The following is a 15,046-nucleotide window of genomic DNA, read 5'->3' as shown; positions in this document are numbered from 1 at the left end:
ATCATTTTTGGCAGCTAGTCGGGTGATCAGTGTTTCCCAGATCTCCTCGCCCATGTGGTTTTGTCCCGCGTGTGCAAGTTTACTAAGCACCAGGGCCTCCGTCCTGGTCCAGCACATCGTAAGGGAGCGCCAGGCCTTCAGGTCAGGGGCCCTGGGGGCCTTCCAGTTCATTGCAATCAGCCTTTTGTATAGCACGAATGCTAGGTCTGCAAAGTTATGTTTGTGTTGGTATTTCTTTTCTCTGACTCTCAGCCCTAGCAGGCAAGATTTGGGGTCTGCTGCGAGTGTCAGGCCTGTTATTTCCGCTACCTCCTCTGTCAAGCCCCTCCATTCCCTGTGTATGTGGGCGCATTCCCATACCATTTGGTAGAAATGCGCTCCTGAGGTGCCACACTGCTGGCAGGTCGGTGTAAACCCAGGGAACATGCGGCATATCTTGGCTGGGGATAGGTATGTTTGATGCATATAATTGAATTGTGTGTAGCGAAACCTGGAATTTCTGGACACCCCTCTTATGTGATAGAGGGCTTTCAGCCACTCCACTTGCGAGATCGGGTTGGTGAGGACTGCATTCCACCTGTCCCTTGGTCTCTCTTGGGTGAGCTCGGAGGGCTTGTTCAGAGGTTTGTACAGATTGTTTGGCTATCGAAATTCAACATGTGGTGAAATGTGGGGGAGCACTCAGGTTCCGAGTCCCCCGTGGCCCATGTCTTTTGGATCAGGTGGGCAATTGCATAATAGGACAGAAATTGTCCGGGGTTCACTGCTGTTAGGGCCTGGATAGCTTCGAATGTCATCAATTTCCCGTCTTCGAAGCAGTCCCCAACCGTCATTATCCCAGCCTCTGTCCAGGTCTTGAGTGTATGTGAGCCCACCGTATCCACGCAGCCTGGTATCAATCCTAGTGCTAGGAGTGGTGAGTATAAGAGTGTTTTATGGTCTTTTTGTATGTATCTTTGCCAGCATAGTTGCGTTACCTCAGTAAGCGGGTTGCCGGGGGTCCCCTTTGGTGTCTTATTCATTAACCATGTAATCAGCGGTGCCCCGTCCAGCCGGGCTAGAAGCCATTTGGACTCCGCCTATGTTGGCCTGTGCAACCAGTATCCACTGTAATTGTGCAGCTGCATAATACAGTTCGAAGTTAGGGGCTCCCAGTACGCCCCCATCAAGCGGGCACTGCAGGGTGGCAAGTGCAACCCTTGTCCTACCGCCTCTCCATATTAGTTGCAGTAATACTGTGTTCAGGCCTTTGAAAAAACTCCTGGGGACCCAGATAGGCAGGGCTGCGAAATAATATAATAACCTAGGCAACAGCAACATATTTGCCACCGCCACCCTGCCCTGGGGTGACAGTGGAGGTTTATTCCAGAAACTTAGTGACCCCTTCATGGAGGTCAGTGCCCTCCCTAGGTTCCTGTCTCTTAGGTCTTCTTTTTTGTGGTATATATGTACCCCCAAATATTTAAATGTGCCAGCCGTGGCATTCTCTTGTCTTGCCGGGGACCATATGGTTAACGGAAATATACATGACTTGTCCCAGTTTACCACCAACCCCGATAAGTCCCCGTATTTAGTTAGCAGTGACATTAGCAAAGGGATTGTCTCAGGCCCTTTTCGCACATATATTAACGCATCATCTGCATACAGCGATATGCCGTGATACAAACCGCTCCTGACTACCCCCCATCTCCTCTGCGCAGCATGTATGCGAATGGCCAACGGCTCCATTGCCATGGCAAACAACAGGGGGGACAATGGGAAACCCTGTCTTGTGCCCCTTGTGATTGGAAACTATCTGATATGACCCCGCCTGTTTTCACCCTGGCGTGTGGTTTGGTGTACAGTGTCTGCACCCACTGTATAAAATTGGGCCCTATTCCCATGCATTGCATTGTGGCAAACAGGAAGTCCCACTCCAGAGTGTCAAATGCCTTCTCGATGTCTAGCGATAGTACCACCTCATCATGAGCCTCCGGGGGGGTATCCCCCAGTACTCCCAGGAGTCTGTGGATATTTAAGAAGGTGTTGCGTTTTGGGATGAAGCCGTTTTGGTCTTCATGTATCACAGTGTGCATTAGCGGGGCGAGCCTGTTAGCGAGGATCTTGCCTAAAATTTTACAGTCTAGGTTTAGGAGTGATAGTGGTCTGTAGGATTTAACATCGTTGGGGTCTCGTCCATCCTTGGGAAGAACCACCACCATAGCATCTCTCAGTGTAGGTGGTAGGGTTTTACTGACCCATGCCTCTTCAAACACTTTCTTCAAGTGTGTTTTCAGGTGCAACGAGCATGTGGAGTAGTACTCTACTGAGAGTCCGTCCGTGCCTGGGGCTTTATTCCTGGGCATCTGCAGCACTGCACTATCGATTTCCTCCATTGTGAGTGGGGCGTCTAGTTGCTGCCTGTCTGCTAACGATATTTGTGTCATTGGAGAGTCCTCCAGAAAGGACCTCAGCTGCAGGAGAGTACACGTGGTGCATTTGGTGTATAACTTAGTGTAGTACTCCCTGAAAGCCCCATTAATTTCATCCTGCGTAGTGAGCATTTTACCTGCTTGCTCTTTTATAGACCCAATCGGAGAGTGTTGCCGGTTCTCGCGGAGGAGCCATGCTAGCATCCTACCAGACCTGTCTCTCTCTGCATGTAGTCGCATTAAGCGATATTTATGATCGTGTTTTCGGAGGCGGTTGTCTGTTTCGTTATATTTCGTTCGTGCCTCTTTCAGTGTTGAGTAAGGAACTGCTTTATTTGCCATCGCTTTTTCCAAGTCTCCCATTTCCTTCTCTAGTTTATTTATCTCCGAGTGAAACTTGCGCCTAACTCCCCAGCGGCGAATATATACATATATATCTATATATATATATCTATATATATATATATATATATATATTTATTATATATATATATATATATATAGAGAGAGAGAGAGAGAGAGATATATATATCTATATATATATGTATATATATATAGATATATATATATGTATAGATATATAGCTATATATATATATATATATATTAGGGACTTTATATGGCAGTCAGTTTACAACTGTCTAGAGTGAGGGTAAGGACCCTCACTCTAGACAGGGTAAAGGAATCCAATACTTATATGCATTTCTGCCTTTGAAGTAGGCAAACATCAAAGGAAAGCCTTTGTAGTGCACAAGACCCTTCCTCCTCTCCATGTCCTGACCCCAGACACACTCTAGAACAGAGGTCTTCAAACTGGGGGGCGGGCCCCCCTAGGGGGGCCCCAAGTGATCCTGGGGGGTGCCAGACTCTGGCCAAAAGAAGCATTATACAGATAACAGGCCTTTGTTTTAAGTAGAAGCATGTTATTGCAATGTTATTGCATTTAAAAAAAGGTAACAGTACTTAACAGCAATGTTTAAATAGGCCTAGACATATTCAAACATTGCCATCTTTATAAAATAATTGTGAAAAATTCTGAGGTGGGGCCCAATGATTTTTAGTTTCCAACTTGGGGGGCGCGGCATTAAAAAGTTTGGAGACCCCTGCTCTAGAAGGTTAGAGACTGTATTGTGTCAGGACAGGCACAGCCCTTTCAAGTGCAGGCACATATGTATATATATATATATTTATATGTATACATATGTATATGTATACATATGTATATATAGATATATATAGATATATAGGTATGAAACAGAGGTTTTACTTTCCTGACATATCCTTACGATTTCACTATAAAGGCATGTGTGGTAAAGGCATATGCGTGGTAAAGACTTACGCAGTAAAGGCAATATGTGGTAAGGGCATGCATTGTAATGACATTTGTTGTAATGTCATACAGCCATTGGGAGAAGTCTGCAATCATAGAAGGGACTGTTGTTATTATGCACTATATAAATGGCTATTATAAGAAAGGTCATTATTTTAGAAGTGCTCCCTCCACGTTTACCTATTTGGTATTGCTGGCTTTTAGGACTCTGTGTGCTACCACACTGCTAGTTAGTGTCAGAGCATGCATGCTTTCCCCCTCAAACAAGTACTATGCATTAGTTTTGCCTAACTGGCTTACGTAGCGTGGAATTTAAGTGTAATACGTGGGGTCAGGTTGTATTTTCACACCCACATATATATGAAAAAAGGGTGTTAGGTGAGCACCATTGTGCTCAGTCTGGGTTTAAGTTTAAAAGCACTGGTTTGTTGCTTGTCAAGTAATAGTGCCTTTGCCAGATAAAAAAACCCTACATTGCTATATTAGCTATGTCACCTCAAAAGTATGTCTTTTAAGTCTTCTGGCTGGGTGCTCACTATATAAAAGTAGGGCATGCTAGAAATTAAGCAAACATATGTTCCTACAGGTAACAGTTAAAAGAATGGTTGCCAAAAGTGGGATGCGTGATGGCTATCTGGACTTCAGCTATCTGACATGGCTACCGGATCGCCACCCTGGAAACTCCCTGCGGTTCTACACCTCTTTCACCCCCTCCCAAATGCGAGGACACCTGCGGAGCTCCTGCTGTGCATGGCCCATCGTTGTTACCACAGGTGTCTGCGTCTCAAGCGTACGACCGTCCCTTATGCTCTGGCACTGGCACTATTGGGCACACAGCAGGGTTCCCGACTCACAACCACTGCTGAACTGGAGCCCTGGCATGCGGCTGATTTACACACACTGGGCGATCTCTATATTGAAAGTAAACTTACTCCATTTGACATACTAACAACGGAGACAGGCCTACCAGCAGGGCAGATTCTGCTGTACAACTCCCTGATAGCGAAACTGTCGCGTCGCTGGGGAGATGTGGCATCTGAACCCCAACACACGTACATGCAGGTCATGGGACAGGGCAAACACCTATTACGGTGTTTCACCGACACACTCAGAACGCACACACTACACACTTGCACTGCGCTGCGTGCCAGCTGGGAGGAAGATTTACTTGAGCCCTGCACTGATAAAACATGGGATGCAGCGCTGTCCAGCCACACTTACGTCCCCCGCAGCTCCAGATTCGACCTCATCCAATTTTATATTTTCCACAGAGCATACCTCACACCAGCCAAGATTAACAGATACTTTGGCCATGTGGATGCTGCCTGCCACACAGCAGTAAATTAGTGGGGGCGGAACTCCTCCACATGCTGTGGTCTTGCCCCTCTTTAAGCACTTATTGGCAAGGCTTATCAGCTTGCACGTCGCACCCACGGTTATCTGCTTGGGAATCTTGTATCCTGAGTCTTTTCCCACGAGTTAAAAAACACAGAGCCTCAACAATATTTCTAGACCTTGGCCTCCTAATGGCCAAATGCTTAATCACTAGGAGATGGAGGGCCACTGAGCCCCCATCCATTGATGCATAGGAGGGTTCTTTCCTGGTATGGGCAGAGGCTGAGGGGGTGGCACTGAGATGAGAGGACACCTTGGGCTTGCGTAAATACCCCCTGTCCGCCAGTTGGAATGAGATGCTGTCTCGATTGTGAGAACCGGAGCATGGTACAAACATGGAGAAGGCAGGCGCCCACACTATGGAACTGGTGATGGAATAGGCCGTTCATGCGCTGGGTTTGCAGACTAAGCCCTTACTGCTGTGATCCCCTGTGATTGTTGCCTTTGATTGAAGCGTGTTCCCTACAAATTGCATTAACAGTGGCCCCTGGGGCCGGGTGAAGGGAGGTGCGAGTGGATACGATGGGGGGCTCTTTTAGATTGCAGGGTGGAAGCGTTGCAACCGGACTCCAAGTTTGTTAACTGTTTTAGTAACCTTACAGTTTTATATAATGTTAGTGCTGAATCTTCACATTTATAAGCGGTTATCTATATATGCCAATTATTATATAGATGCTCCATGGAGACTTGTTATCCGTGGGAGTACACTTGCTGAGTGAAGGATGAAATCAACCCTACTCCCAGCTTATTTATATTTATCGTTGCATGTAAAATCCAATTGAGACTTGCCAACGTTTGCTAGTATAACCCACATGTGCTGTGAATATTCTCTTGACTATTCCACTGCACTGTATCCACATTTTTTGGCAATGTATCAGTATTATGCACCTATACTGTAATTTCAAATGTTGGAACCACAAGGTACGGAATTCAAAAATAATAATAAAAAGATACACAAAAAAAAATGAATGGTTGCCAAGGTTTAGGTAAAGCTACACTTTCAATAAAAATGGCTCGTTATGAACAAAACCCACTTTATTGTAAATTAGCCTGGGGAAAAATACTACAGTTCCCATTTATCATTAAAAGTCTCTATTAAAAACAAATTTCCGATTCCAGCAGGCAACCGTGGGCTGGAACTGCTCTCCAAGAATCAAGTGTTTGGCCTCTTGTTGCCGCTACAGGGACATGAGAAGCAAAAGAGCTTCTGGCCCCAAGAAGGACCAGCTGAACACAGTAAAATAGACCCTGCAAGCGTCCTAGATGACGTAACCTGGTGACTAGAACATTTCTGAGGACCTGGGGCTATTATAGTGACCAGGAGGTTCTTATCCAGTAATGTGAGGAAATTGGAACTTAGTCATTCTTTCCACCTCTCGGGAACTGACACAAGGTGCTGAGGCTTCTTGAGGGAGGGTGTCCCCATGGAGAATAAGATATACAGGTTTGTACCACTCCGACCTCTTCACCATGAAGAAAAGTATTCAGCGGGATCTCACAGTGAAGATAAATGACCTCATAGATGGCTGCACAGTTAAGCTTCCAGCCTTATCCCGCTGGAGGAATTTGAAAAACAAAAAAAGTCAGAAGGTAAAACCTTGGACTAGAGTGAGGTGGTAAATCTACTCCAGTGGTGACCTTGGCAGCTATGAAATCCTGCTTTATCCTGCTTGGAGTGTTTGGTGACAAAACTGGAGGCTGACACAGGGGCATTGCGCAATTTATCTGACTGTTTGGGTTCCTCACCAGTTTCAGAATTTTCCCTAGCTCAATTAAACACTTTTGAGCTCCAAAAAACAGTGACCCGTGTGATTTGCTTCATTTACCCACCTCTGCCCCTTTGCTGTTGGCCTGAAAATGCACCTTTGTCAACCATGAACTGGGGCTTTCAAATGGCATTTTTAACTTTCTAGGAGCTTTACTGACATGAAATGTTCAAAATTTATATTTCGGTTTCCCCTATTCATTTTTTATAAATTTGGCATATTGTTGCGTAATACATTACACTTGATTTTTCTGAATTGGTAAAGGAATTTCATTGTCGTGCATTCTTGAGTAAGTTCGACTGATAGAATGTAACACATATTTCTCTGACGAATTGCCTGCTGCTTGTGTCATTGCTACCGGGGGTTGAGTTAAGATTGTCTTCGAGCTGCATTGCAACCTAACTAGAATATGTTTATTAGGTTGGTATGGGTAACCCCCTCCCAAATTAATAACCCATTTCTGACAGCTATTATTAGGCTTAAAGCTGGGCAAAAACAAGCTGAAATTCAGGCTACTGTATAAAGCAATACAAATATGGGCAATCCAGTCACATTCTGGCTAGCAGGCAACTCTATTTGTAATTGACACTCAGCACATGAGTAGTAGGGGTAAAGGAGTTACTTTGGCAACAAGTGGATCCAGGTTATGTCAACTCTGCACAACAGGGGCCTGACCCACTAGCACTTCTCTTTTTTGTTTATGGGGTGAACAAGGTCTTAATATTAGTTTTTATGAATCACTAAGCAATTCTCATTTTTGCACTACATTCACTTACCCATTGAATTGTTCTGGTTTTACCATTATTCACAGCATAAACATGCAATGTTGTACCGTGATTTTGAACTGAAAACTACAATGTGTAATTCCAAGGTCCAAAAAGTTACCCATTGTCAGGCCTATGTGTGGCATCTCCAGCTAATTTGTGCTTTTTGCTAAAAGGCCAGGACTGGCAGATGTTGTACTTGACATGGGTCCACGTTGCAGTTATTAGTTAGTGCAGGTTTACATAGTATGCCTCCAATGTGTTTATAACCAGTATCTCAGTAGCCTGCTGTAGTTAGAGTACAAGCCCTCTAGAGTCTACTCACACATGCCCTGGAGTCTGCTATGTTAATGGTACAGAAGGCAGATGGGAGGAGGCTAACAACAGAAAGCTACTAGGTCTACATGTTACTTATATGTTTTTGGACTACCACAAAATAAATTCTATGGGCCTGATTTACAAAAGTTAGGTTAGATGAAAAATCTATCTTAGACCAAAAGTCTAACTTTACTACTTTTCGGTATTCACAAAGATAAAGTTAGACCAAATGTCTAAGTTGGACCAAAAGTCTAACTTAGACCAAAAGTCTAACTTTATTACTTTTCAGTATTCACAAAGGTAAGTTAGAGCAAAACTCTAACTGTACTTGTAGTAAAGTTAGACTTTTGGTCGAAGTTAGGCTTTTTGTCTAACATTACCTATGTGAATACCGAAAAGTAGTAAAGTTAGACTTCTGGATTAAGTTAGACTTTTGGTCTAAATTAGACTTTGGGTTAACTTTACCTTTGTGAGTACTGAAAAGTAGTAAAATTAGACTTTTGATCGAAGTTAAACTTTTGGTCTAACTTTACCGTTGTGAATCCACCCATATTGTTTAAAAAGCATACCTTTAGAAAGAGATGGACTCAAATTCAAACTGAAGAATTTGTGTTATTTTCACATTCTACATGCTATTATTTAAGAACGCATCGCTTGACACCTTATACATACCATGCACTCATGCCTTGGGATGACACAACGGTCTTGGCACATTGCACAGCTTGAGTGATGTTATCTTGAAGAAATGCTACAAGTAAATCAAAATGGAAATTCATGTCAATACTTGCATTCAGAGTAATTGATCTTTGTTTTACTGGTCAATAATAGTTATAAAGTATCAGTAATAAGCATATGGGATGTATGCACCACTTCACTTCAGTGAAGTGGTGCATACATCCCATATGCTCAAATTTACCACAGGACTTCGTACTATAAGGGCACTGAGATAGTTCAATTGAGCCTGTTGCCCTATGACACCCTTAAGTAACAATTTGTAAATGGATATCCAGGACTTGAAAAGTGTGTCTCCATGATAAAGAATTATACAGTAACTCCACTCCCGATTCCCACATTGGGAAAGATTTGTACGTCTTGAAGGACAGTGACTCTCTTGGCCAGTATTGTGTCTCGCAGTTGGAAATCTTCTTTTTTTCTGCAACATATTAGCCTATCATCTTAAATCTTCACATCACACTCCTAGGGACCATTGGAGAATGGGATTTCTTGGTATGGTAGACTCCCTTTCACAAGAAGTTTGCATTCCCAAGAGTGCTAACAAGTTCTCTCTAAACAAACTCCCTTTGACCATCACCTGCTACATGCAAAACAGCAGTAAGTCTTTAGGGGGACAGCCCCCTGAACCTTACCCAGGTGCTTCCCCACCAGTATCTAAGGATCAGTCTCAATTTAGAGTACTTTGGAGCACAATGGTTGGCACTGGACCCTACAAAGCCATTTGTACTCCAGTGTATAATATACAAACTCTAATGCCGCTTTTTAATGATGAATTCTGCTATACTTTTTAAAATATCTTTTTGACATATATTTTCTATAAGCACTCATGTTTACTAGGTTCAGGTGCACATTTAAAATACTAGACTTAATCCTGTCTAAATTGGTTGTAACTGTGCTCTGGGAAGATTAAGCCCAGCTACATAATAATCTAATCTGTATTGTAAACTGTGCACAAGCTAACATTAAGAATGTAACTTTTTATTGAAATGTCAACACAGCCAAAACATAAACAAACCCAAGTGACCGGTAGGGACCTAAAAAAGCAGAAAAGAATCACCTTCAGGTAAAAAAGACCCAGTCTTTAGAATATGTTCACCAGTGTAAGTCTCTGGTAGGTAACCAGTGCAGTAAAGGCATTCCACACATATGTCTAGAAAACAGGTTTATTCCAGAGAAATGAAGAGCAGCTTAACATCCACATGGTTTTATCAACCAATCTGCCTCAACTGAATAAAACCTCATTCTAAATATAATAATTCTCCACTAACATTCTAATCTTTAAATTGAATACCCCCTTGTTTTAACAAAAATAATGCAATAAATAAATAAACAAAGTTAAAGACAATACATGTACACAACTTAAAAATGAATAACAAATAACAATTAACACTTTAGATAGTTTTTAAACTTCCACACATGGGACTGGAAAATGGGTTTATTCCAGAGAAAGAAGAGCAGCTTAACATCCACAACGTTTAATCAGTTGATCCGTCTCAACTGAACTTAAGTTCATTCTAAAGATAGCAATTCTACATTTTACACTTATATTCTAATCTTTAAAGTTACATAGTACATAAGCAAGATATAAAACACCTTCCCCCTTTTTACAAAACAAAATACAACAGAAACACATAAAGAAACAAATATATACAGAGATGGATAAATGTACATGACTTGAAAATTAATAACAAGTAACAACTAACGTTTAGTTAGTCTTTAAACTTTAAAGTGACAGAGCACATAAGCAATACATAGCAACCAGCATTTGAAAGGAGGGAAGGAGAAAACAGAAAGCCAAATGACATCAAAGGAGATCAGAAACATAAACATATTGAACCCTTCATATGTCCTGCTAAAGTACCTGGGGAGTTGACACAGATGGAAGACAAATCCAATTTGATTCGCCAAGCATCTTCTGAGGCTGCTCCTCTGATACAATTGAAGAATTGTAGGCCTAGGGCCCTCCACTATTGCTCTTAGCCTTTTTGAGGAATAACTTAGCAGAGCCCATCTCTGTGTAGGAGTATCCCTTCTCCTTGTAGTCCACCAGGGAAAGGTGCACAACTTGAGCTGGTATTTTTTTCTCTACATTGAGCAGAGCCATCTTTGCCTCCAGTGTAGCCAAGTTCAGATCCGGGAACAAGAACAAACAATGGCTGACAAACATATTACTTATCCACTTGATTGCCTCTTTCAGGATCAACTCCCACAGTTCAGCAGTCCATTATATTGCCATTGCCTGTCCACTGACATCCTCCTCAATAACCAGGGCTTGGCAGGAAGCGTTCTTACTCCCTTGATCCATGTGAGAATCCTCTTCGCATTGGGCTCTGCACGATGGCTGGAATATGGAGCCTACCTCAGTCTCCAAATCAATGGATAGGACTGTGACAGGGATCCCCAAGATCTGTAGCACTGATCCTCACTGCAGGTTATCTAATGGCTCTATTTTGTGGTTCTTTTGCAGCACAATCTCTCCTAAACGTCTCTTGTCTGCTTCTGATTTCAAAGAGGAATTCAATTAACAGCATCCTGTTCTGCGGCAATAAATCGCATTTTCATTTTCTCTTGTGGTTTCCTAACTCTCACTGCTTCTCTGATAGTGAGAATACATTTATTTTCTGTGCATATACCCCTGTTGTGATATCCTCTGCCCTAACTCTGAGACCTAAATGAAGAGTGTTTGTAAATTGTAGTATTGCTTTTTTGATGTGTGTGAAATTTACCTCCTTCACCATAGATTGCAAGGCTTTTCCACATTGGCCTGTCTGATGTGTTGCAACTGGGTTAGGTTGTTGTGTCTTGTTTAACATGTTGATCAGCGATACAGCCTTCTAGGATGTCTGCTGCTTTAAAGAAATAAGCTTGGTAAGGAATGTTCGGAAATCCCCAGACTTGAGATGTCTCCAGATTACCTTGGAGGCGGGCAGTAGTAGACATAGGTGGCAGGGCTTTCTCCCTTTTCTGGGTGCCAGGTATTGAAATCCCTCAACTTCAAAATAGCATGTTGCCATCCTCTCCAGCAGCTATCTCATCTCTGTCATATGGCCTTGAAGAGGGCATGTGTTTTGGCTCTGTTCCCCAGGTCACTAAAGTCAGCAGTCTGTGACAAGTTTTTATGAATGTACAAGAGTGAAAAACTAATGTGGAAAGCCATGCTGACATGCATTTAAATGTGCCATTTGATTATATTTCAGAATTTGACTTAGGTGCCTTTTTATTTTAATCACGTTAGAAGGGTAAAGTTGATGTTAAAGTGTAATTTAGACTCTAAACTAATAGCCAATGTCAACATTTATTTGCACTTCTAATGGTTAGTGAAAGAATAATGACTTTAAAATGACTTGCAAATGAGAAAATGCAGTTCTCTATTGTACTTAATGTAATGCAATATCATAGGTTTTACAATATTATAATGACATGTTTACCTTTACTGATGAAATATTGACAATGATGAATTTATAATGTTTGCATATTATGGGGGTCATTCTGACTCCCGCCGGCCGCGGTAACCGCGGTGCCGGCGGGAGCCGCCAGAATACCGCTGCGCGGTCAGAAGACTGCCGCGGTTATTCTGTGTTTCCCGCTGGGCGGGCGGGCGACCGCCAGAAGGTCGCCCGCCCGCCCAGCGGGAAACCCCTTTCCACGAGGATGCCGGCTCCGAATGGAGCCGGCGGAGTGGATATGGTGCGACGGGTGCAGTTGCACCCGTCGCGAATTTCAGTGTCTGCTATGCAGACACTGAAATTCTCAGTGGGGCCCTGTTACGGGGGCCCCTGCAGTGCCCATGCCACTGGCATGGGCACTGCAGGGGCCCCCAGGGGCCCCATGACACCCCATACCGCCATCCTGTTCCTGGCGGCCAAAGCCGCCAGGAACAGGATGGCGGTATGGGGGTCGGAATCCCCATGGCTGCGCCGCCATGGAGGATTCCCCAGGGCAGCGGAAAACCGGCGGTACACCGCCGGTTTTCCGTTTCTGATCGCGGCTGTACCGCCGCGGTCAGAATGCCCTTGGGAGCACCGCCAGCCTGTTGGCGGTGCTCCCGCGGTCCCCGGCCCTGGCGGTCCATGACCGCCAGGGTCAGAATGACCTCCTATGTGTCTTTCATTAACAAGTATTTTTCCAATACTTTATATATTTCCTTGAATTAGCATAACTAAGGCCTACAAAGCTTGCATTTCGCAGTAATGTAAGCATGGTGAATTGTTTTGTCATAACATGAATTCCTACTTTGGATTCCTTTCCCATGAGAAGCAAAGCCCTACTTGTATAAAGCCTACTGTTTAACTGTAAAAGAACTGTGTTGAGTTGTACCTGAAAATGGATATATTGCAGGAACATGGCCTACTTTTGTTTCAAACCCATTGGAGTCACAAGGGAATAGGAGATGTTCTCATGACAGACCTGAGAAAATACAGACTGTTGCAACCTGAAGTTTCCAAATATTTGATTGGATGATGCCCATTTTTCGTAATATGAACTCCATGGAAAACAACTGGAAAATCTCATGTGAATTAAAATACCAATGGACATTGGAGCTTTGGTCAGTCCCAGTTCAGCTTTTGTTCTGTCTTGGCCTGAGAAAGACACTCTCATGATCCTTGCAGATGCCTTGCTGACCTAATATTTTACTAATCAAGATTCCCTGAATGCAGTATCCCTTGGAGAGGTATCTTTCTCTCTGCCATTTGCCCTTGCAAGTGGAAATGCCCTTTTTAGGTGAGACTCTCCAGGGGCTGAAGCTTATTTTACTTTTTCATAGTTAGTGTCCTGTAACCCGAGGTATTCTATTTCCCAAATTAGTTTTGTTCCTTTTTCTATTTTTATATTTTGACCGCATGTTTTACTCGCCATACATGTATGTCCCTAATTTGATTAGCCATAGGGTTGACTTGTGCCCAGCCAATGTTTATTGACTTAATTAGTTTTGAATTGAGTATATGAGCACCACATGATTTCTGTGTCTCAGATTTTTTTGTTAACTTTATTTATCATTCTTCTTGAATGTTTAGTTTTGTTAATGTGTTAATGTTAGTAAGCCTGAACCTATTTCATCGCCTTGGACCACCCTTGATGATTATGTATCTTTATAACTTGGCTTTGCGTATATTCTACATGACTTTGAGCTTGTGTTTGTAATAAAGCTTTGAACTGTATTCCTGACTGGAGTTTTGTTTCCGTGGCCACATTGGTCATGGTGTCTAAATTATTGAGGTGATGTTGAATAAATTGTTTACGGTTCGCCATACATCTTACGGGGTAAAAAGGTTTGTCAATCTTGCATTTGATTCCTGCGAAGGATGAAAAGATGTGTTTGCAGCCTCACATGCCATCCAATGTGTCTCCATGGCCCATGTTCACCTGCGGGGCTCCTTTCATCTGTACTAGTTCTCTCTACAACAGATGCCTCTGAATTGCTGGTGCTGTAAGCCTCCCACAAGCACAAGCGGGAGGTGCCACCACTACCTTCCTGCCCCCGAGCCACTGTTTGGCCTAGGTAGACGGTAGATGTGATACCTCTATGAGACCCTGAGGGACACGCCTCTAGTTGACAAAACTCACATTTGTATGCATCACACTCCAAAGCATTGCTACTACCAATATCTAGGTTTCACAGGCAGTAAGACTGTTGCAGGGGTGGGGAACATAAGTGATATCATGAACGTCCCAAGAGTACACATGAAGAGTGCAGCCTCGGCAAAGTTGCATTTAAATAGTGTAACAAGATCTTAGATGCTACGTTTCAAGTAAGATGCTCCAGTCAGACTTTTTAAACTACGTGATATGCTCTAACCTATTTTTGTTGGATCCAGTTAGGAGATAGCTGTAGAAATAATTGCTGCAGCATACAAGCATTACCAGAAATAAACATTATTAGTAAACTCAAATGTGTATTACTTATTCTTCAAATGTGACTATTATCAGTAACCACATTTTGTCTTTACTTTTAAACATTTTACTGAAATTAATACAGAAAACCATAGAAGCAAACATCATTCAACAAATAAAGAAAACAAAACCCTTTTCTATATAACACCCCTCACATTTATGTATTTATATATGTATGTATGGCTTTATGTGAAATGTGGCCAATACCCCATTTATCTTTTTTGATGCCACAATCGTTACTGCTACAATCTCATCTCCGCCTGGCTTCTTGAAAACAGCTTAAAAGACTTAATTTATGACAGGCCTAATACTGACTTGTCTTTTTTAGAAAGATGATTCTATAGAAGCTTGACATTTTAAACTCTTTTCAAATCCTTAGCCCAGATTGTTTTTATATAATGCACATATCTTTTAATTCAGTTAGAGTCTTACCAGC

The 15,046-nt window shown here is 42.8% G+C and overlaps 1 protein-coding gene across 1 annotated transcript in view; it reads right to left on the bottom strand.

Annotated features, from left to right (window-relative positions):
- LOC138288213 (lysozyme C, intestinal isozyme-like) overlaps positions 1-15,046 on the bottom strand; it is a 132,393-nt gene that overhangs the window by 47,285 nt on the left and 70,062 nt on the right. Inside the window, exon 3 of the mRNA XM_069229592.1 lies at positions 8,656-8,731. Coding sequence (XP_069085693.1) covers positions 8,656-8,731 — 76 coding nt within the window. The remainder of the gene's footprint in view (positions 1-8,655; positions 8,732-15,046) is intronic.

This window comes from Pleurodeles waltl, chromosome 4_1 (genome assembly GCF_031143425.1).
Source record: "Pleurodeles waltl isolate 20211129_DDA chromosome 4_1, aPleWal1.hap1.20221129, whole genome shotgun sequence".
Classification (NCBI taxonomy): Eukaryota; Metazoa; Chordata; class Amphibia; order Caudata; family Salamandridae; genus Pleurodeles; species Pleurodeles waltl.
The sequence above is the reverse complement of the archived record's forward strand: the minus strand, read 5'-3'. Positions and strand labels throughout refer to the sequence as shown.